At 48.3% G+C, this 22,486-nt stretch overlaps 1 protein-coding gene across 1 annotated transcript; it reads right to left on the bottom strand.

Moving 5' to 3' along the window:
- Nucleotides 1-8,246: 8,246 nt before the first annotated feature.
- LOC116898402 (triggering receptor expressed on myeloid cells 1-like) lies at nt 8,247-12,177 on the bottom strand. Its single transcript, XM_032899689.1, has 3 exons — nt 12,119-12,177; nt 11,550-11,914; nt 8,247-8,536 (listed from the first exon to the last, which is right to left on the bottom strand). The coding sequence occupies exons 1-3, from the start codon at nt 12,175-12,177 to the stop codon at nt 8,247-8,249; spliced, it is 714 nt and encodes a 237-aa protein (XP_032755580.1).
- Nucleotides 12,178-22,486: the final 10,309 nt, after the last annotated feature.

Here is a 22,486-nt window from a genome sequence, read left to right as displayed (position 1 = left end):
GTACACCTGATGTCTTCCTCTAGACGTTTCAGAGTTCTGGGTTTAATATTGAGGTCCTTGATCCACTCGGAATTGGTGTACATATGTACAGAGTGAGAGAAGGGTCAAATTTCATTCATCACATGTAGATAACCAGTTTGCCCACATGGTGTGTTAAAGATGCTACCTCCCCCCCTGGATGTATGGACTATCTGGGTCCTTAATCTATTCTATCGATCAGTGAATCCATTTGTGTGTTTGTGTGTGTGTGTGTGTGTGTGTGTGTGTGTGTGTGTGTATGTGTGTGTGTGTGTGTGTGTTGTTTGTTTCCTGCCAGCACTATACTGGTTCTGCTACCATGGCTCTGTAGTATATTTCTGGTGGTGTTTTTATTGTTCAGGATTGTTTTGGCCATACAGGGGTCTTTTATGCTTCCGTATTAATTAATTTTAAGATTGTTTATCCAATTTTTGTGAAGAGTTGCATTGGACTTTTGATAGGAACTGCATTTAATCTGTAGATTGCTTTTGGTGAAATGACCGTGTCCACCACTTAAATCTGACCAATCGATGTGCGCAGGAGGTCTCTTAGGTGTCTTCTTCAGTTTCTCCCTTAGCATTTAAAAGAACATGTGTGCAGGCATTTCTGGGAGAGTGCATGTGGAGACCAGTGGTCAGCTTTGGATGTTGCTCCTCGAGAGCCATACATTTGCTCTTTGACACAGGCTCTCGAGCTAGCCTGGCTAGACTGCAGGCCAGCAAAACCTAGGAAATGACCCGTGTCTGTCTCTACAGAGCTGGAATTAAAGTCTGCCACATTGCAACTAGCATTTCCACGTGGTTTCTGTGCATCAATCTTGGATTCTAAAACAAGGACTACACCAACTGGCTCTTGACCAGACCATAGCCTCCTGCTTGGTGTAGAGGGGGAGAGAGAGAGAGAGAGAGAATTCTGGGAAATAAAGGTGACAGATTTTGCTCTGGGAACTCAGACATAAGAAGACAATGAGAGAAAACCAGCCACGTGGATGAACTCAGCTTAGAATAAATTGAGAACTGGTTGGAGAACAAGCTGAAGCTTATGACGTAGGCATTTATTAATAAACAAGAAGACTCAGAGTCATTACTTCAGGGATCGGAGAAGAAGTCCTGGGCGGAAAAGCCCAGGAAATCACAGCTTGGTTCTTTAGGAACACACAAACAATCATACATCATACTGAGGTGACCATTTTCTGGATCAATTCTCCAAAGACCCCCCCAGAACACCAACACAGGTGAACTCCACTGAGGCCTCTCCCGACACACTAGATGTCGTAGGGCTGTAAATACCCCTGCCTCATCAATGCCACCCCAGGGGGGGATTACACAGAAAGCCATGTTCACAGTGAACCATCCTCATGTGACTGAAGCAGGCCTCAGGACCTAGGGTCTTCACAGGAGGAGGTGGAGGTCTCCCTGACAGGAATGTGCTTTCCTGACCTGAGCTGAGGGGTCCAGCCCCTCCTCAGCCTTCTGGGTGAGATCACATGAGCTGGGTGCTATGTGGTGATGTGTTTGCTCTTGGGAACCTTGGGATGAAGTTGGCTCCGGCCATTGTTGACGTAGAATGAGCTCATGGACCGTCCTCCCCCATGCCCCATGGGGCCACTTTGTCTGTAGAGTCCAAAGAGGTGGGAACAAGAAGGTGCTGATACGTCCCAGGGAAAGCTCCGGAGCCATAGGGTACCTGGGAGGAGACCGAGAGGTGAAGAAGGTGGGTGGGAGGCAGAGGCACACAGGGGGACAGCTTGGGTTGGGACCCTTGCCATGCTGGCCCCTGCCTCAGTCAGGCCAAAAGGCTTTCAGCTAGAGCAGAGCCTGGCTCTCCATCCCCCTGCCTCTGGAGCGTCCACCTCGCTGTCTCTCCAAGGGAGCTCTACATTTCATTCCTGCCAAGAGGTGGTGGCCTCACTCCGGCGGCCTCACTCTGCTAACACACTCCTTGACGCTCATGGGATGCACTGAGGAGTCAATGACAAAATGCACACAGCGTGTGGATGTGCTGCACCGATCCAAACCTACAGATGCCATCTGCTTCTCTAGGTGTTTCCCAGGCAACAGCAGTTCCCCAGTTTACCTTGATTCCTCTCTCCCAGTTGCATTATTGTCAAGGTGGGGTCTTGTCTTCTTGATCCATGGTTGGGAGTGTTCCGAGGAGCACAGGTGAAGGCAGACATCCGAGTGTCTGACTCCCAGAGCAGAAGGCCCCAGAGGTGGGAGAGCAGGCTGCTTCATGGGCAAGGGACCTGCCAAGGTGGCTAGAATTGTACCGTCCAGGGGAAGGACAAGGGATGGGGATAGCATGGACACCGTAATCTTCATGACTGCCCCAAAAGGAGACAGGGAGAAGTACTTTGCTCTGTCTTTATTTCAGACAAACCCACCTATTTAGGGGGAAAGACCAGAGTGTTCTAGGAATTGGTTCCACTTTCCTCAGGGTGCAGAACACGTTCCCTAAATGATGGATGAGATGAGGAGGGTGGGCAGGACCAGGTGGGGACATCCTGAGCCTTAGATGTCACCTATGATTACAGGCTCAATTCATGTCACAGTTCCTCCTTAGCCCCCCCCCATGTCAGCTCCTTCTGTGAGAGACATGGCTGAAGGTCACTATTGTGTAGCTTCAAGATCTGTCATCCAAATGACCTGTGTGTGACAGCAAATAAGACGATGAAGATCACGGTCTTGATGAGAAGTGCACAGACCACGGGAACAACACTGAATACACAGCCCCTGCAGAGAGACGAGATTGAAGGTCATTGCAATGGCCACCCATGCAGCAGAATCTTCCCACATTAGACATGCTGGCAGTGGAGAACATAGAGCTCAGGTCTGGGAGATGCATGAGGAAGGAAGGACTAACCCAGCATCTTGGCCTTCTCTGCAAAATGAGTGAGGTCCACATCTAGGGAACGTGATCTCTATGGTCAGCCTTCAGACCCTCTTCTGGGGACAGGTACCACACCTTTACCTTCATTTTCCCATTCATAAACCAGGAAGAACCCAACCTCACTGAAAAGCCCACTTTGGACTTGTCATGAGTTTAGCAAAATGGTCCTCCAAGTTCCAGGTAGAGAGCAATAGACGTAGAAAATAGACCCACAGAGAAGAGCAAGCCCTGCCTGACCCTGGGCAGATAGGGAAGCAGATGAGGACACACAGACTCTGCGTGATAGGACACAGAGACAAAAGGGACAGGTGACAATGAATCACAGGGAGGCCACATGGAGTATTAATGACATATACTTGTGGGGGTCTCTGTAAATCCATGGCCAGCAGAGTGTCCATCTGCATGAGGCAAGAAAGACTTCTACATCCACCCAATTCAGTAACTGGTGTTAGTTGAAACTTCTACAGTCTGACCCTGAGCAGTTTGTTTTAGGCAAACTTAACTACAGCACAATTTAGGAAAGAGAGTTTCCTGATTGTAATTAACTCAATCCTGTGTGTACAACAAAGCTTACACAACATGATGACACTGAAACTCTTTCCAAAGTACAAATGACATCTTCCATAAGATGACTGAGAAACAGTGCTCGAGATAAGGATGTTGGGTGAATGACTGAGGTAAACGTAACAGTTGTGGTGGGGAGGGGGCAGCCAGGCAGGTGTGACTTAACCACACAGGTTGTGAGGAGAGAGGTGACCACTCCCAGGTCTCCGGCAGAAGGCAGGCTTTTCATCTCTTCCTTTGAAGAGACAGCAACGCAGGTTTAGCACTGCTGGTTCCCCAGTGCTTGCTTACATGTAAGCACAAGGCCATCATACGCTCTACATATAACAACATACTGGCTAATAAATCTAGAAATGGTTCATGCTCATAATTCCAGCATTGGTGAGCTGAGGGCAGAAGATCCCAAATCCACAGGAGGCAGCATGGGCAACGGAATGAGACCTTGTGTAAATAAATAAGTAGAACGGAATGGCTTGGTCAATGACCTGCTTACTAACTAAAGCTTAGTGTGTAACCCTGTAGTGCAGTTATACAGAGCAGTGTAAAGTCCTGCTGGTCTGAGCACACACTGCAGCCCTGCTCCAACCATGGCTAGTGATTAGACATGTAGAAATGTAGAAGTGTACATGTCTACGTGTAGAGATTAGATAGATAGATATGTAGATTAGATAGATGTATACATACATAGTCTATAGTGGAAGGGGTGGTTGACTGGGCAGAAGAGGTGGGACATCTAGGTTCCTGCAGGCAGGCTAGGAGACACAAGAGAAGGAAAGAGATTCACCAGGCTTCAGGGGAGAGAGTGCCATCAGCCATGTGAGATCTCCAGTGGAGTGAGCATTGGCCAATTCCCCGATTGGGCCTGGGGTAGCAGGTGGGAGATTAGAAACACAGCTAAGCTGCGGGCGGATTTAGGGTAGCAAGGAGTAAAGGGAGGGGCAATCTCGCCGTGGGAGACTTAGAAGAGGCCAGTGACTGAGTCATATGGCAGGTTAAAAGTGAGCAAGTGTGTGTGTGTGTGTGTGTGTGTGTGTGTGTGTGTGTGTGTGTGTGTGTGTACATGTCTTTCATCCATGGATCCAAGGAACCCAGGGGGGTGGCTGGTCATGTGATAAGCCCTGAGCGTAAAGTGAGGTAGTAGACACTACATGATACAATATAGATATAAAGATACAGAAATGATTGATAGACAATGATAGATACAGATAGATAGATAGATAGATAGATAGATAGATAGATAGATAGATAGACAGACATGGCGGAGGTATCATGGAAAATCACTAGGAAATAGAATTGAGTTCAGTTAAAGAATAAATCAAAATAATGATCTTGAAGGCAGTTCACGTAGTCATGCAAATGCTGATAGACTGGGGTTACATGCCCCTCTGTGCTGACACCCTCTCCAGCCTCCTGCCTGTCTCCTACCAGGGTGACAATATTCCCAAGGCCACTTGGTAAGGTCAGCAGTTGACAGAGCTGGAGTGGTAACCAATGCAGGGAGGCTGGCTCCTGTCTCTCATCTTGTGGTCACCACAGTACCTTCCCTGGTGCCAGCCTCGGCCCCCAGAGGACCCTGCTGCTAGAAAGGCCCTGCTTCTGGCCTTGGCTAACTGCACTGCTTCCCAAGTCAAGGCTGCCAGGGCTCTCTTGTGTTTCCTGGAGCTGTGAGCTGTTGTCATGCACTGGGCTGCAGGGCACATCCTCAGGGCAGCACTTCACCTATCTCTTTCCCAGACTTTGCACAGACTGTGGGGCCCCTGAGGTGGTCGGTCTCTGTACTGACTGGTTTTGTGTGTCAACTTGACACAAGCTGGAGTTACCACAGAGAAAGGAGCCTCCCTTGTGGAAATGCCTTCATGAGACCCAGCTGTAAGGCACTTTCTCACTTAGTGATCAAGAGGAGAGGACCCAGCCCATTGTGGTGCTGCCATCCCTGGGCTGGAGGTCTTGGGTTCTATAAGAGAGCAAGATGAGCAAGCCAGGGGAAGCAAGTCAGTAAGTAACATCCCTCCATGGCCTCTGCATCAGCTTCCGCTTCCTGACCTGTGTGTCCCAGTCCTGACTTCCTTTGGTGATGAACAGCAACATGGAAGTGTAAGCTGAATAAAATCTTTCCTCCCCACTTGCTTCTTGGTCATGATGCTTGTGCAGGAACAGAGGCCCTGACTAAGACAGACTCCATGTACCCATGCACTGCGTAGGGCTGCCCTCACCCAGTGACTGGATGCAGGGGTATATACACCCCAGGCCTTCTGCTTTGATAGAAGCAAGTTCAGGTGTTCACCAGACTCTGTTGTGTGACCCACACTACGGCACACCCAGGAAGCTGGCCCTGTTTGTGACCCTTTATTGATTTCCTTCCCTGCCCAGCCTCATTTCCCTAATGACTCTGCCAAGGACTACTTCCTAGACATTTTCATGAGGTTTACTTTCCCATGCCCTACCTATGAGGAAGTCCCTGCCACAGGAGGATGGGGCTCCCTACAATGCCTGCCCATCCACAGGGCAGGGGCTCTGCTCTTCTGTCACCCAGGCAGAGAACTCATTGAATCCCAGCAGTTCTCTGTACGGACAGCTGGGATGGCTGCTGCTGTCCTGTCTGGACTCTGACCAACAATGATCAGAATTGGCGCATGATCCCCCGTTATATCTACACTGGATAAAGTTAGCGGCTGGAAGAGGTACAGCGGTAGTCAGAATGTGAGCGGGGCGCCTACCTCCTGTGCCTTGGAAAATAAAGGCAAGGAAGAAAAAGTAACTTCTGGGAAGGTGGCTCAGTGGTTAAGAGCATATACTGCTCTTCCAGAGGGCCTGAGTTACATTTCCCAGCAGCCATAATGGGCAGCTCACAGCTTACTGTAACTCTAATCCCAAGGGATCGATGCCTCTGCAGTCTATTCAAGCACCTGAACTCAGGTGTACAATTTACCACACACACACACACACACACACACACACACACACACACACACACACACCTCACACACCCACACACCACACACACACACTCACACACACACCCACACCACACACACCACCACACACACACTCCCACACAACCCACCCACCACAACGCACGCACACACACACACACACACACACACACACACCCACACACACACACACACACACACACACCACACACACACAGGCACCCACACACACACCACACACGCAAGCACACACACACACCACACACACACCAACACTCACACACACACTCTCACATGCATTCACACTCACACATACATACACACTCACACATACACATACACACACACACACACACACACACACACACACACACTCACACACACACACACACACACACACACTCACACACACACACACACACACACACACACTCACACACACACACACCAACACACACACACACACACACCAACACACACACACACACACACACTCACACACACACACACACACACACACACATACACACACACACACACACAGCACACACACACACACACACACACACACACACACACACACACGCACGCACACACACATGTATGCACATAGGCATGTGCAATGAAAAGTTAATATTTTTAAAAGAAAAGAAAGATCAGTGCTAGCTAACACTCACTAGATTGCAAATGTTATTTACTCCCTGAAGGCTGAATAAGTACCTACCCTGTGCCAGACACTTGCCCTGGTACCAAGCAAACAATGCGAAGAGGGGAAACACTAGGCCTGCCTCCAAGCTTGGACAGGAGTCTACACTCTCAGAGAAATTAGTACCATGAACGCACCACATCTAATTTGCTAGGAATATGTTTTTTCTTGATGCTGAAAATGGAACCAGATTCTTGTGCATCCTTAGCCCATTCTCTGAGCCAATGATCGGCCATAGAGAAATGTTCTAATAGACTAAACCCAAGATGGCCGCCCTGCAGTACCACCAGCCCATTTCAACATTGGGGAATCATCTGCACAATCTTTTATTTATTCTTGTTTATGTATATGTGTGCTTGCCTGATATGTTTATGCACTGTGTAGGTGAAATGTCTGCCCATGAGAGCCAGAAGAGGGTGCAGATACTGGGAATATAGGTGACATGATATGCCTTGTGGGTATATCTTGTGTTCTCTGTGATCCCAAAACCATGCACTGAAACCTCTAGAACTTGGAGACAAAGTACACCCATCCTCTGTTAAACCTATTGTCTCAGGCGCTCATACAAAGATGAAAGGTGACTGGCATAATCATGGGTTACAATCTCTTGAAAAACCTTATTTTAGCATATGGAAACCAGGAGCTCTGGCGAGTTTAATTCCTAGAAGTACAAACAGAAAAAAAGTGCAAAGCACTTCCACAAACTGACATTCCTTCAGTCTATGGTAGTGTGCGCCTTGTGTCTATAGGAGGGTGCTCCCACCATCATTAAAGTCAAATAAAGAAATAAGTAAAGTCAAACAGAATGAATGAGCAGTGCTAGTGATGGTTGTCATACAATATCTGGGGAGGCAGTTGATAGCCTCCTCTAGCTTTGATCTGGGATTCCAACAGCGTCCCTCGGAACTGTTGGGTCACAGGTCCCTGGCGCACCCAAGGTTACATACACAGCTAGTCTAGAATCTGTCCTGCTTCTGGGTTGGCAGGACTAACAGCATTCATCAAAACTGCCATTTCCATCCCCCCACTACTCTGATGTGCAAGAAAACATGAGAGCGAGCTAGGGAGGACAGGAGCCTCCTATACAGCCAGTCACCCCCTCCATGTCTGGAAATATCTGCACAGACTGAGGTGACTCAAATCTGATCGTGCTCCACCCACCCCACATCCTCATTCCCACATCCTCTCAACACAAGGATGATGAAATGAAGGGTGTCCAAGCCAGGAGCCAAGAAATTATACCTGGTAGGATCTGTCCCATTTTTGACGGTGACTCCAGGATCAGGAGAGGAAACCACAGCAGTGGACTTGGGTAGGGATGGGGTCGTAGTTGTGTCACTGGGCGAGTATTTTGTGGTAACGAGGATGGAAACTGCAGTCAGCTTTGCAATAGGAATGATGTCAGGGATGGACACATCTGAAGAAACTGCAGGAAGACATTTATAGATAATGAATGGGTAGATGGGTGGATGGACGGAAAGATGGAGGGATGGATGAGAGATGGATGGCGGGAGAGATGTATGTATGTTTGTATGTTTGCATGTATGTCTGTCTGTCTGTCTGTCTGTATGTATGTATGTATGTATAGATAGATGGATAATGGATGGAGGGACCAATGTATGTATGTAAATATAGATTGATGGATGAACGGATAGAATGATGGACAGATGGACAGATGAGTAGATGAAAAGCAATGGAGCTGAGGATGGAAATAAACATTGCCATCCAAGAAACAAGGTTTTCTTTTGCTAAACTCCAAAGAGAGAGTATGAAGTCATCCTGAGTCAGAGGGAGTAAAAGAGGAACGGAAGGAGAAAAGGAGGAGGGGGGAGGGGAATGGGGAAAGAGTTCTTGGTCCTTTGAGTTGGGAATTCTCTTGCCTGCTGCTCACTCTCCACCAGCCCCATCCTCTCCTGACACTGTTCCTGCTGCCTCTGGAAGTCACGTCACTCTCAGGCTGTCCTGTACTGGTGTATTGCAACTGAGCCCCATCTTGGGGTTGGCACAGATTCTCCTGGTTCTAGGGAGTGAGGCCTGTTCCTTTGCTCTCTGCCATCCCTGACACATCCACTGTTACTTGCTGGGGATGTAGAGCCCTGCAAGGCACAGGCTATTTCTCAGAGAATTCAGAAACTCATAGTGGGGACTTGTGAGTACGTTTGTCACTACTGAAGTGAGCCTAGAGACTTTTTCCTCATAAGCAAGTGTCATTTCATGTCTACTGAGGCAGGGTCTGCATTTGAAATAAGACCTTCAAGTTGTTTATGCCCACAGCAAGGCCTGCGATGCACAGTTTAGAAGCCCAAGGTAGGGCCACCGATGGCATCTTGGGAGAAGGAGGGTAGATTGCAAGAGGCTTCCTAAGAATGTGACTTCTAATTAGAGATCTGGGAAATGGGACCCAACTGTCTTCCAAGTCCACTGCTTACCTTTTACTGAACTGTGCTACCCAAGGGAAATCCACTTCTTATTGTCCTGAAACTCAGATGAAGATTCTGGGAGAAAGCCAGGCTGCTAGAAACCCTGGCCTCCAAGGCATCCTTACCTGACCTAGCTCTCTGTACACACCATCAGCGTGTACTCCGTAAGCCTGAAAGGATGGCTGAACTATGAATCGGTTTTCCTCAGAGCTCAGAGAGAGTTGTGTCTCATTTTGTTTTTTTATTTGCAAGAGCCACAAGACTTGTGGCCCATGGAACTCAAACTTTGTAAATGATCCCTGTGTATGCGTGCACATAAATTGTCATGTGAGTGTGCATATACATGTATGAGGGTGTACATGCATGTAGAGGTTAGATATCAACCTCAGGCGTCCTCCTTCAGGGTACCTTACTTTTTGAGGCAGAGTGTCTCCTCTTTTTCTTGATATTTGCTGATTTAGCTAGGCTGGCTGGCCAGTGTGTCTCAAGGATCTATTATTAGTGTAGGCCACCACCTCAGGCTTTTTAATGTTAGAACTGAGGTTAGAACCCGCATGTGCATGTCAGGCCCTCACCAGCAGAGCTGTCTCTCCAGCCCTGCCTGCACTACATTTGAACACGCCACAGACTTTTGACATGTGTCTTAGTTTGGGCTTCCATTGCTATGAAGAGACACCATGACGATGACAATTCTTACAAAGGAAAAAAATTAAGTGGGGCTGGCTTGCAGCTCTGAGGTTTCGTCCATGATCATCATGGAGGGAATCAAAGGGCGCTGTGGGTAGACATGGGGCTGGAGACATCTGGATCTGAAGGCAGCAAGAAGAAAGAGGAACCCTGGCCCTGACAAGCATCTGAAACCTCAAAGCCCACGCTCATGACTTCAACTTCCTCCAACAAGGCCACACCTCTACTACTGTAGGAGCCTATGGGTAGTTCATTCAAACTACCATAACACCTAGTATGTCTCCTACATGGAATAGACTTGGGGTCAAAGCTCGGATGGGACTGACCTTCAGGTCCTTACTTGACCAAATGTCTAGGCATCATGGAGAGGGCTCTGTTGAAGCTCTGAACATCATAGACAAATGCAAGGAGCCTGGTACCTCTGCAGTGTTCAGAATGAGCTGTGAAGGGGTCTAGGGACCAGTGAAGGTCCCAGGGCTGCCATCCCAAAGCTCACAGGTTCTTACTTATTAATGGTGGATCCAGGATGAGGACTCACATCTTTCACTCCAGAGTCTTCCTTACTGTCTCCCTGCCTCCTCTCTGTCATGTGACCACCTCCATCTGCTCTGAGGTAATGGTGTGCTGGAGCCTACCAGCCCTGGAGAGGGTTCTCATGGAATTATAGGCAAGGAACACTCAGGAATGGAAGGTTGTGAAAGCTTTAGGGAACTTTAAGATTCTTCCACATTAATCACTGTGGGATTAATGGGATTAATGATAGATGGGATAGCTCAGCGGATGAAGGTTCTCTGTGCCAAGCCTGATGACCTAAGTTTAGCCCACATGGTAGAAGGAGAGAACTGAGTCCCAAAAGAACATTTGCATGTCTGCCATAGCATGAGCGTGTGGAAGATTTCTGTTAGCAACAGCAGCAAAAATGTTCAGAGATACTGGTTCTTACCAGTGTCCTCAGAGGCCAGCAAGCCTCCTAGGGTTGGCTCCAAACTTAACAAGTTGATGGCCTTGTGGGAGGGGTCGTTTTTGGTGCCTCAGTTTTCAGCCTCCAGAGCGCCTAGGCATTCTCAAACTTCCTAATGCTATGGGCCTTCAACATACTTCTTCATGTTGTGATAAACCCCAATCATAAAGATATTTCATTGCTACTTCATAATTGTAATTTTGCTACTGTTATGAATCACAACGTAAATATCTGATATGCGACCCCACTAGGGCTTTTGACCCACAGGTTGACAACCCCTCTACTAGAGGACGCAGTTTCTTGAGTCCTCTCCAATCTCGAGCCTTGTGACTCAGGAAGGCTTGAAAACGACATAGAAAGGGGAAGCTCACCTTTTGACACCACTAGGTGGATAGTTCTGAGAGTATGGATGAAGTTTCTACGATTCCCAAAGATCCCACAGTGATAGATGCCCGAGTCGGCCGTCTTGAGCTCAGTCATGGTGACAGTGAAGAAGCTGAACCGAGAATCTTCCTGGATGGAGAATCTTAGATTCTCAGCACCTCTGCTGACACTCAACACTAAAGGTTGACAAGTGCCTTCTGGTGTTTCCTTACACCAGAACTTCCCATAGGAGCGGTATCCGGGATTATACCAGCATGTCACAGAAACATTCTTGCCCTCCACTGTTTGAAGTACCTCCAAGTCCTGTGCCCGGGAGCCTGGGAATACACGCTTCCTGTCAGAGCCCCATCCTCTGCAGCAGCAGGAGAAAATAGGCTCCCTTCTCAGGGGGTGACCCCTCTTCGTCTCTATGCTCAGAATTTGCTTTCAGCCAATGGCTGGCCACAACCTCCCATGTATTCTGCCTTCCCAAGCACAGAGCCCCACTGTGCACACCTCCTGCCCCTGCCCTCTCCTCAACCCAGATCCTTCCTCTGTCTCGTCCCCTGTCCCTCACCTGAGGCCAGGGAGCAGCAGCAGCACTGAGGAGAGCAGGTATGTGGCCTCCCAGGCCATCACCTGTTCTCCTCCTCAGCTGGGGTGGGAGCAGGAACGGAGGGATGCGCCAAAGGGAGGAGAGCAGTGGGCGGATTCAGGAGCCACCACAGCCAGTCCTGCATGAACTGCTGAGGAAGCCGGAGACCTCTGTGGGCGAGAGGGAGCTAGGCAAGGCCAGTGTGGTCCTGTGTATCCTCAGCTGCAGGCTTTGGGTCTAGGCCTCTGCACTGAACTAGATAAAGGCTCTCAGAGACTCTGTGCTCTACTGCCTCATAAGGCCCGGGCTGAGGGCTGAGAAAGCCTGAGGAAAGTGAAGTAAGAGGATGCTCATTTCTCCTCCCCCTAAGAGGATGCTCATTTCTCCTCCCCCACCCCCATTCTCCCACTTCCTCTCCAGCTTACAGTCTCTGTTATCCACTCAAGATGGACCCACTGAAGGTAGATGACAGAATTAGAGGCTCTTTGGAGACCTGGTTAGAACTCTAAGCCCAGCTTTCCCTCAGGGATCAGAACCTTTTGACCAGCCCTTCTGTCTCATGTGGAGCAGAGGTGACTAGAGGAAAGGAGATGACATTTACTCTCAGGAACAGAAGAACAAGGGGGCAGGAAGGAGCCTGGTCAGGGTGGGGATGGGAAACCTGGGTACGAAAGAAAACTTCAGAATGGAGCCCCAGGCCCTGTGTCACCCCCATACACCCAGCTCCCCAACATGCCACACTCACTGCTAAGAAGTCGATGTAGCCATCACACACATTTTTAAACGAACTGTCACAGGACAGTGAGATCTTCAGCAGGTAAGGACACTGGCTGCCAAGACTGAGAACCTGAGATTGGGCCCCAAGACCCACAGGCTGGAAGGAGAGACCTCAATTCTCAATCCGCGTGCCCTCGGTTCAACAGAAAGAAAAACTGAAATAAATCCACCTTTCATTACATGAGCTGTGGAATATCAATAGCTACAGGCTATTCACAGTTATCAGATCAGTAAGGGGAAAATCAGGCATGAGGGTGTCTGACTATCACCCTAGAACTTGGGAGGTAGAGGCAGGAGGATGGCAAAGTCAAGTTTATCCTTGGCTACACAGCAAGTTCAGTCAGTGTTGCATGAGAACCTATTTCAAAATAAACAAATAAACATAATTTTAAAAGCCTATGATAGTGGGGAAACCTTTAAATGGCAATGCAGTGTTTCAGGTAGGATGCCAAGGAACAAGGGTTGATCCAGATTGGCACAGGACTTGTGAAGGGCTCTGGGGAAGAAAGGGACAAAGGAGTGGGTAGTGATGCTGGCACCAAGGAAGCACAGGTCACCCTGTGAGGAGGTCTGAGAGGTGGGAAAGCCTTTGATCAGGTTGGCAAAGGGGTTTCAAGCCTTGAGGTTCCAGTGTCAATCAGTCAGTGGCAAGGCAGGGTGTCTAGGGGGAGTTGAGCATTGACAAGGTGACATTCTGCCGCTGAAGGGCTATCTGTGGTGACTCCTCACCACTCCCACTATGGAACAGGAAGTCCAAGGATGCTGAGGGCAGACCTGGCAGCATTCTTCCCAGTAAGCAGAGCAAGGCATGCATTCTGCAGCCACTATGTAAACTCTATGGGAGCGTGCACAGCTGTGGCCACAGGGTTACTTCTCCACTCTCAGTGCACAAAAACAAGCAAGCTTGTGCGGGGGTCTTCAGCCCCTGTTGCCTCTCCACGGCAGGCAGCATCCCTGGCCTCTCTGGTACCCTTGCTGCCTGAGCCCCTCCCAAACTCTACTGGCTCTGCTGGAGCTCAAGAAAGAAAGGCAAGAAGAAGAAGAAGGAGACTGGGCTGGGGTTTGAGAAAAGAGAAGCCATGCAGGCTGCAGGAGCTGAGGAATAGGTGTCTACAGCACTCCTGTTCCCAGTGTCCCTACCATGGAGTCCCCAAGTGGGGAGGGCTCAGAGTGAACAGCTCTCATGTGTTGCAGGCTCACAGAGCCCCACCGTCGTGTGAACACATGTGAGGGGTTGGGGTTCACTGTCACACTCTCCTATCTAACTTCTCCTTCGCTGAAGACCTCCATGCCCACCAGCTGGGCCAGTCCTGGTCTCCTCTGTCCATAGGTCCTTCGGAGGGCAGCCTTGCCAAGGTCCAGACTGTGCAGTGTCTGTGCCCAAATCTCTATAACCTCCCGCGGGCATCACCCAGCTCCTGACGACAGCCCATGCTCCGGGCTACATAGAGCATCCTCCTCCACGAAGCCTGAGCCCCATCCTGAGCTTGCAGCATCTCCACAGCTCCTCTCCCTGACGGACTCAGACTCTTCCTGCCTCCTGTACCACAGCTCCTGACCCTGTGTGAGGGGCTAATGCGTAAGCAACTGCTCTGTGCCTTCTCTTCCTCAGACTTCCTCATTCCTCTGAGGCCAGAGCTGGCTGACTTCCCTTCCCTGCCTGCCTCTTCCTCTCTAGACAGTGAGGTCTTCGTGTGCAATTGACATGCACACCCACTTGCCCTAGAGGGTGGTGTGCGGGGGACTTCTCTCTGTGTTCCTGTCCAGAAGAGGACACGGCATCAGAGAGGGACAGTGACTCATTGTAGTCACACTGACTTGAGAGGCTGCCCTGGGGAGTCAAACTCAGGCCTTGATCTCAGGTCCATTGCACGCTAACTATTCACAAGGAGATCACACTGAAGAGGACACTGTAGTGGTTTGACTGAGATGGTCTCCGTAGTCTCAGGCACTTGAACTCTTGATACCCAGTTGGGAGCGCTGTTTGGGACAGATTGGGAGGTATGGCCTTGCTTTGAGAGCCTAAGTCCTTAACCCTACTGTGAGTTCCCTCTCCCCTTCTTGCTTGTGGTCCAGCCTGCTGCGTGCTGCCATGCTGCTCTGTCAGTGGGGTCTCGGCTCTTTAGAATGGCCAGCCCAAATCCATGCCTCCTTCCGAAAGTTGCCTTGGTCATGGTGTGACACGGACCAGTGGCCTTCAGTTCAGGTCCCGGAGCGGGTAGACCAGGACTGACACAAACGAAGAGGAGAGGGAGGCTGGCATCAGGTCTTGCAGAAGCTGACAGCTAACACCAGACTCATTTATTAGTAACAACAGCAGTTGTATGTGTGTTGCAGAGGGGGAATGGGACAGGCAGCAGAAAGCTCTCCTGCAATGGGAGGAAGTCAGCAGGAAGCTAATCACACAATGTTGCCTAAAAGTAAGACAGGATATCAAGAATATCAGACTGAGCACACAGTGGCACTGGGACTCAACCACAGCTCCTTGTGCGGAAGAGTTGGGTCCAAAGGACCTCTGAGAAAATCACACCTTCCCTAGGCCCTGGCCCCAGGGTATTGATGAGTTTACTAGGCATTTCCTAGTGTTGGATAAGGAACTCCATTCCTCCTCAGTGCATTAGAGCTTCAGGGAAAGCCTTGGATCAGCTGGCTCTCACAATGGTGTTTTTTCCCAGCAACTGATAATCCAGCCACCATCACAGAGCCCCAGCACCCCTGTGTTGAGGAGAGAAGCAGGAAGTGAGGAGATTAAGGAAGCTGACAGTTAGCTTTTTTAAAAAGATTTATTCATTTATTATATATAAGTACACTGTAGCTGTCTTCAGATACACCAGAAGAGGGCATCAGATCTCTTTACAGATGGTTGTGAGCCACCATGTGGTTGCTGGGAATAGAACTCATGATCTCTGGAAGAACAGTCGGTGCTCTTAACCGCTGAGCCATCTCTCCAGCCCTGACAGTTAGTTTTAACTGTCAACTTGACACAGCCTAGAGTCTCCTGGACAGAGTCTCAAATGAGGGATTACCCAGGTCAGACTGGACTGGGACATTTCTCTGAGGGATGGTCGTGATTGTCAGTTGATATGGGAGACTCCAGTCCACTGTGGGAGACACCATTCCCTGGGCAAGTGGTCCTGAGATGTATGAGAAAGCTAGCTAAGCACGGGACGGCAAGAGAGCCAGCCGACAGTGAGCCTCCATGGTCTCTGCTCCAGTCCCTGCTTGACTTCCTGTCCTGACTTCCTTCAAAGCTGGGCTGTGGCCTGGAAGCTCAGCCCAATAAACTCCCTCCTCCGCAGACTCTTGGTCAGAGTGGCTGGTTTTTGTTGTTATTGTTTTCAAAGTTTTTTAAAAAATTATGCGTATACTTGTGTACTTGTAATGGTTTATATGTGCATATGTGTGCACCTCTAATATTTTATATGTGCATATGTATGTACCTATAATGGTTAATATGTGTACATGTGTGTACCTGTAATGTTTTATATGTGCATATGTGTGTACCTATAATGTTTATATGTGCACACGTGTGTACTTGTAATGGTTTATATGTGTACACATGTGTACTTGTAATGGTTTATATGTGTACATGTGTGTACCTGTAATGGTTTATATGCATATACATATGTCCCTGTAATGGTTTATGTGTGCATAGGTGTGCACCTGTAATCATTTATATGTGTATGCGTGTGCCCTGAAACTGGAGTTATGGGATGAGCTCTTAATGTGGGAGCTGGAAACTGACCCTGGGTCCTGGCAGGAGCCATGAGCATGTTAAGCATGGGCCGTCTTTGCAGCCCCTTGTCAGAGAGTGTTAGTCACAGCAGCAGGAGGAACACTCAACTCCCTCTGCTCCTAATGAGCATCAGGACAGGAAAGAACTCCAGGGAAGCATCTCCAGGAGACACTTGCAGCTCACACAGTGCTTATGTCAGCCATTGTGTTCCCAAGCAATCTTTAGAGGAAGGAATTATTGTCCCCTTTCATAGGAGAGAGAACTGAGGCCCATCAGGGTTAGTGACTTTGTCAGGGTCACAGGGCACCACTGGTCCTTGTGCCTGACCTCTCTATCAGGGTCATCAGGATCAGTGAAGAGATAATGGAAGTATATGAGTGGAGGGGACTCTGGGTTTTGCGAGTTAATCTCTATTTGTCACTCAGTAGGGTGGTGGCTCTGCATGTGTGCTTGCTAGCTAGAGATGTGTATATGGGTGGATATCTGTTTGTCCGTCCATCCTTCTAGAATTTGATTTGCTGATGTTCAACCTGGTTCAGACCAGAAAGCTTTTCTTGGTTCAGACCAGGGAGGATAGAGATGCACTCAGTCGAAGGGAGCAGGGAAGATTTGCAGGTAGGTTGGAAAGCCCCGTGAGTCCGTATGGTGAATGATCACACTAGAAGCAGCTGCAGGGAGGCAGATCAACTTTTCTTGGGGTGATTCAAGGCTTATATAGTTTTGGGGGATCAGTGGTGGGCACATCTAGTGTAGGCAGAGGTATGGACTAAAGGGTTAGGGTACCAATGCCTCATTAGCTTGGGGAAGCATTTTCAGGAATCTCGGGTGCTAGCTAAATGGGTTCTTATTAGGAGAACGGAAGTTGAATCTGTAATCTAACTAAGGTTATGTGGCATTCTGCATGTCAGAGGCAAGGTCAGAGAAGGGGAAGCCCTGACAGTAAAGGGAGTCCTCCATTTCATACCAAGCTCCAGAAGGCTGTCAGGTCAATGGTAGACTTTGACTTTTTTTTTTTTTTTTTTAGCAGAGTTTGTCCACAGTTGCTCTGGATCCTAGAAAGTGCTTTCCCATGACAAAATAGGGCCTCTCATCTCATTCCCTTCCTAAGGAGTTCTCTTTGGGGATCTCCCCACTGGATACATTTGCCATCTCTTAACTACCAATGAGCCAATATTCTCTTCCTATCTCCCACTTGAGCAAATCCTGCCCTCAGTCCAAATATCTAGAATGTCTGAAAAAGAAAATCATCTATTGTACACACACACACACACACACACACACACACACACACACACACACACGTTGCCAAGTCCCACTTCTCCAAGTCACTGCTGTTTCCAGTCAGGCATCCACCTAAGTCTCACTGCCTCTCCTCACACGCCCACCTTCCATAAGCAGTGACTGCTGATTTGCAAAGAAGGGGCTGAAGACACGCATGGCTCAGTCAGTAGAGTGCTTGCCTTGCAAGCACGAAGACCCGGGTACACTGATGTGTGCTTTTAACCTGGGCATTGGTGAGCCATGCTCCAGCTGTCCCTTCGATACTTCACTCCCTGGTCTATCCTGGTCTCAAGCCTCATTGGTTACCATGAGTCTGAACCTTGGCTTGATTGAACTTATGTTAATACTAGGATCAGGTTGAGGGAGTCTCTAGGCTAGGGTAATTTCAGGGGGAAGATTCCCTAGGCATGGGCAGCACCACCGCATGAACTGCATTCCAGACCGAACAAAAGGGAGAAAGTGAACTGAACACTAATGTCCATCTCTCCCTCTTACTGGGGACACAACGTGGCCAGTCTCCTGCTCCTGCCTTATCCCTTCTCCACCATGTGGTACTGAGTCCCCTGGACACACTGAACACTTCCTCCCTTATGATGTTCCAATGTTTTAGATACTGTCCAGGCAGCCATTGTCTGTCAATTTATAATTATAATGGTCTGTATACGCAGGTAATATTTTTTTCCCTCTCAAATCTCTGATGGGGTTGAAGACTAGATAGTTATAGTCTTACTATAAGCCTAACTTGTTTGGGATTTAAGATGTTCTAGGTCTAAGAAAATGTTTTTAGTTTGATAATGCAAGTTAGGATAGAAATGGATTTCGATACAGGACTTTGAACTCACCAGAATAGCATAGATACCAGAATACTTTCTCCTGGGTTGCCAAATACAAACAGACTGGACTGTTTGAATAGAACTCTTACCTAATAATTTTCATAGCTGTTCCTACTGCATGTTGTTTATTATATAAGAGAAAGAGCCTCTTTATTGAGACATGAAGGGGAATTGTTGAGGTTTGGTCTGCAGCTATGCACTGTAACGCTAAATTCGGTACGCAAGGACCTAGTTGCCCCCAAGTGCTGGGAGCTCACTTCTCATGCTTACCAGCTTTTGTTGCGCAAACCTTATTCCTTAATTTAAAACTATTTCCATTGGCTGCTGGATGGAGACTCTCAGAAGACAGTTATGCTAGGCTCCTATAGGCAGGCAACAGGTTCAGGGATGGCCCCTGCTCCAGTTGTTGGGAGACCCCCATGAAGACCAAGTTGAGCATCTGCTACATATGTGCAGGGGCCCTAGGTCCAGGCTGTGCTTGCTCATTGGTCGGTGGCTCAGGCTCTGGGAGCCCCCAAGGGTCCATGTTAGTTGATTCTGTTAGTCTTCCTGTGGAGTCCCTGTCTTTGGGTCCCTCAATTCTTCCTCCAGCTCTTCCATAAGACTCCCTGAGCTCTATCTAATGTTTAGCTGTGGATCTCTGCCTCTCTTTTCACTAGCTGCTGGGTGGAGCCTCCCAGAGGATAGTTTTGCTAGGCAACTGTCTGCAAGCATAGTAAAGTATCATTAATAGGGTCAGAGATTGGTGCTTGCCCATGGGTCTCAATTTGGGCAGGCATTGGTTGGTGTGGCAGAACCTTCCCCTAATGAATAAAGATTTCAGGGGACCAATCACTCGGCAAGGAGTAGGCAGGACTTCCGGACCAGAGAAGGGAAGAGAGGAGGCAGGAAAAGGGGACTTGCTTTTGGATGGGTAGAGCTTGGGGGGTGGCCATGTAGCAAACAAGAGGCTCCCGGTTTAGATGGTGGATCCACTGGGATTCCCCACCGGAGGATTTAACTCAGAATGGCTTACAAATCAGGATGCTAGTTGCTGTGCTCAGCGATTGAGTTACCCGTTAATTCTTAACTAAGTTTGTGTGGTGTTTTCCTTCACACAGTGACTCAACTGAGATCCAGAGAAAGGTACAGTGGCAGGGCACTCCAGTCAGCCACGGGGATTTGGATGCATGGGGCTGGCAGGGCAGGGACCTGGCATGGGAACTTAGCAAGTCGGGTGGAGAGATTTTGGAGCTTTGCGTCAAAGAGGCTCCACGAGTTGAGAACAGGCCAAGCCTGCCGGCCTGCCCACTGGTGGTAGCATGGCGGCTTAAAAAAAAAAATAATGCAACAGGTTGGCCATTCCCCGTCTCTGCTCTATCTTCGTCTCTGCACATCTTGTAGGCAGGACAGATTTTGGGTTGAGGGTTTCGTGGTTGGTTTGTTGTCCTTATTCCTCCCTAAAAATGGCTACAGCCAATTTCTGGAGGAATAAGAGGCAGCTTTTGAGTTACCTGATTGGAGGTTGCAGAGGAAGGAAGATGGACAGATGGGAGAGAGAAGAAGCTGATGCGAATGGAAATGGACCATGAGCACATGGTCAGGAGAAACAGCAAGTGTTTGGGGTATACTGGGGAGGTAGCCAGGTCAGCAGTTAGGAAAATAGATTAGGGATTAATCCTCTGCCCCCAGTAATTGTCAAAACCAAATAAGATAACCAAGTCTAAGTCTCATTCATTCATAAGCTAGATGGGGAGAAGTTTAAATTGAGTCAACAACACCCATACGTTGCTGTCGATGGGTATCTTGTCACATCAATGAGAAAGTAAATAATGGGAGAAATAAACACAAATGTCCCTGCCCCACTGAAGACACCATAGGTTGTATAAATGGCTTCTATGGTATCTGTAGGTCCAGTGTGATGATGACAACAACAATAATGGTGGTGGTGATGGTGGTGACAGTGGTGATGATGAGGATGATGACAATGGTGGTAGTGGTGGTGGTGATGATATGGTGATGTGATTTTGGTGGGGATGGTGGTGACAGTGGTAGAGTACTTGCCTGACATGTGCAGGACCCTGGGATTTATTCTCAGTACTAAAAGAAAGCAAACAAACAAACTGACTGCACTGTAAGTGCTGACCCCCGATTCCTCAGGGAGACGAGGACTCCCTGGAAAGGGGAAGTGGCTGCAAACACAAAGGTCAGCTCCATTTTTTTTCTGGTAACAATAATTTAAGGTCAGAACACAAGAGGCTCCAGAATACCACTACCTTATCCAGGTGGGCATCAAAGAAAGAGGGGAAGGGAAAAACTTTGGTCAATTATAAATACCATCCACTCTGTGTGAAAGAGGGAAATGGGCCTCTGTGAAAGGCCACACACAGCTGGGCGCTGAGCCCTTTCCGCTTCTGTTTATTCACCCAGGGCAGCCCTGGAACCTGGACATGATTGTTTTCCCCCTTGAGCTCTCTCCTTAGCCTGTGACCCTGATGCGTGTTTTGCTGTGGGCTCAGAAGCTCGCTGCCATACTTCCATGTTCATAGTGAACTTTGAAGCTGGTTACCACGCTCTGACATAAGTACCAAAGTCTGCACAGCTCACATCAATACAGGTTGCTTTGCATTATGGGCTGAGTTCCCAAAAGAGGAAAGTTTGAATTCAAAAGCTTGAGAGAAAGCAATCCCATATTTTGAGTTTCACCAAAGCTGTCATCTCAACACTATCCAAAGAGAGCATCACTTATATTAAATAACAGTAGTACAGAACAACAATTTCTAAAAAAAAAAATCAGATCTAGTGATAATTTTTATTTTATTTTTTATTATCTAACCAATTTTAAATTAAATATATTCTGATGCTATTCTTTCTCTGCTTCAAGCCCTTCTAGATGCTCCTCCCTCATGACCCCCAACTTTAAGTTCTTTCTTAAAACAAAAACAAAAGCCACATGCAACAGTAAAAATCCCCTAAAATCAAGAAGACAGAATAAAACACCACCTAAGAAGAAAACACAGAAAGAAACCAACCAGCCAGCAACTATAACAACAACAAACCACTACCAAATTGTAACCAAATAAAAGCACACACAAAAATCTGTCATTCCGTTGGAGGAAACTCATTTTTCCCTCTCCCAGCAGGTATACAGGACAGTTCAGTTATTAACCTTTACCCTAACGGCTAGGTTTTCGTTCATTAATTCAAACCATTCATGTTATTACTAAATCAGAATAATATAAGCACAAAGGACCTGTGCAGACCCATGCAGGCCCTGTGTATGCTGCTTTATTCTCTGTGTGATCCTATGAGCTTTGCCATTGTTGATTCAGGGGGCCTTGTTTTCTTGGTGTCCGCCATGCTCTGGCTCTTACGCTCTTCCTGCCTCTTCTTCCATGGGGAAGCTCTGAGATGAAGGATTTGATGGCGACGTCCCGTAGAGAGCTGTGTGTTCCAAGGTCTCTCTCTCTCTGCGTTATATCTGGCTGCAACACTGCATTGGCTGCCATCTGCCCCAGAAGGAAGCTTTTCTGATGGTGTCTGAGCAAGGCACTGGTGGGCAAGCAGAGCAGAATGTCATCAGGAGTCATTTTAGCATTACTCTTTTTTAAAGACCAGTAGTATTACTTGGTTTTACTCTAGGGCCCTGGGCGATCTAGCCTCAGGTTCTCAGTCACCCTAGCAGTGGTGGGCATGGGTTCTGCCTTGTGGAGTGAGCCTTAAGTCAAATCAGTTATTAGTTGG

This window comes from Rattus rattus, chromosome 4 (genome assembly GCF_011064425.1).
Source record: "Rattus rattus isolate New Zealand chromosome 4, Rrattus_CSIRO_v1, whole genome shotgun sequence".
In the NCBI taxonomy this organism is placed as follows: Eukaryota; Metazoa; Chordata; class Mammalia; order Rodentia; family Muridae; genus Rattus; species Rattus rattus.
Note: the sequence above shows the minus strand (reverse complement) of the source record. Positions and strands in the feature narration are given on the sequence as shown.

Excerpts from the sequence above, each read along its gene's own strand:
- LOC116898402 (XM_032899689.1), bottom strand. The coding sequence starts at position 12,177 with ATGGCCTGGGAGGCCACATACCTGCTCTCCTCAGTGCTGCTGCTGCTC. Across the intron at positions 11,915-12,118 it reads CTGCTGCTCCCTGGCCTCAG|AGGATGGGGCTCTGACAGGA; the intron begins GTGAGGGACAGG and ends CTGCTGCTGCAG. Across the intron at positions 8,537-11,549 it reads CCACCTAGTGGTGTCAAAAG|TTTCTTCAGATGTGTCCATC; the intron begins GTGAGCTTCCCC and ends GTCTTCCTGCAG.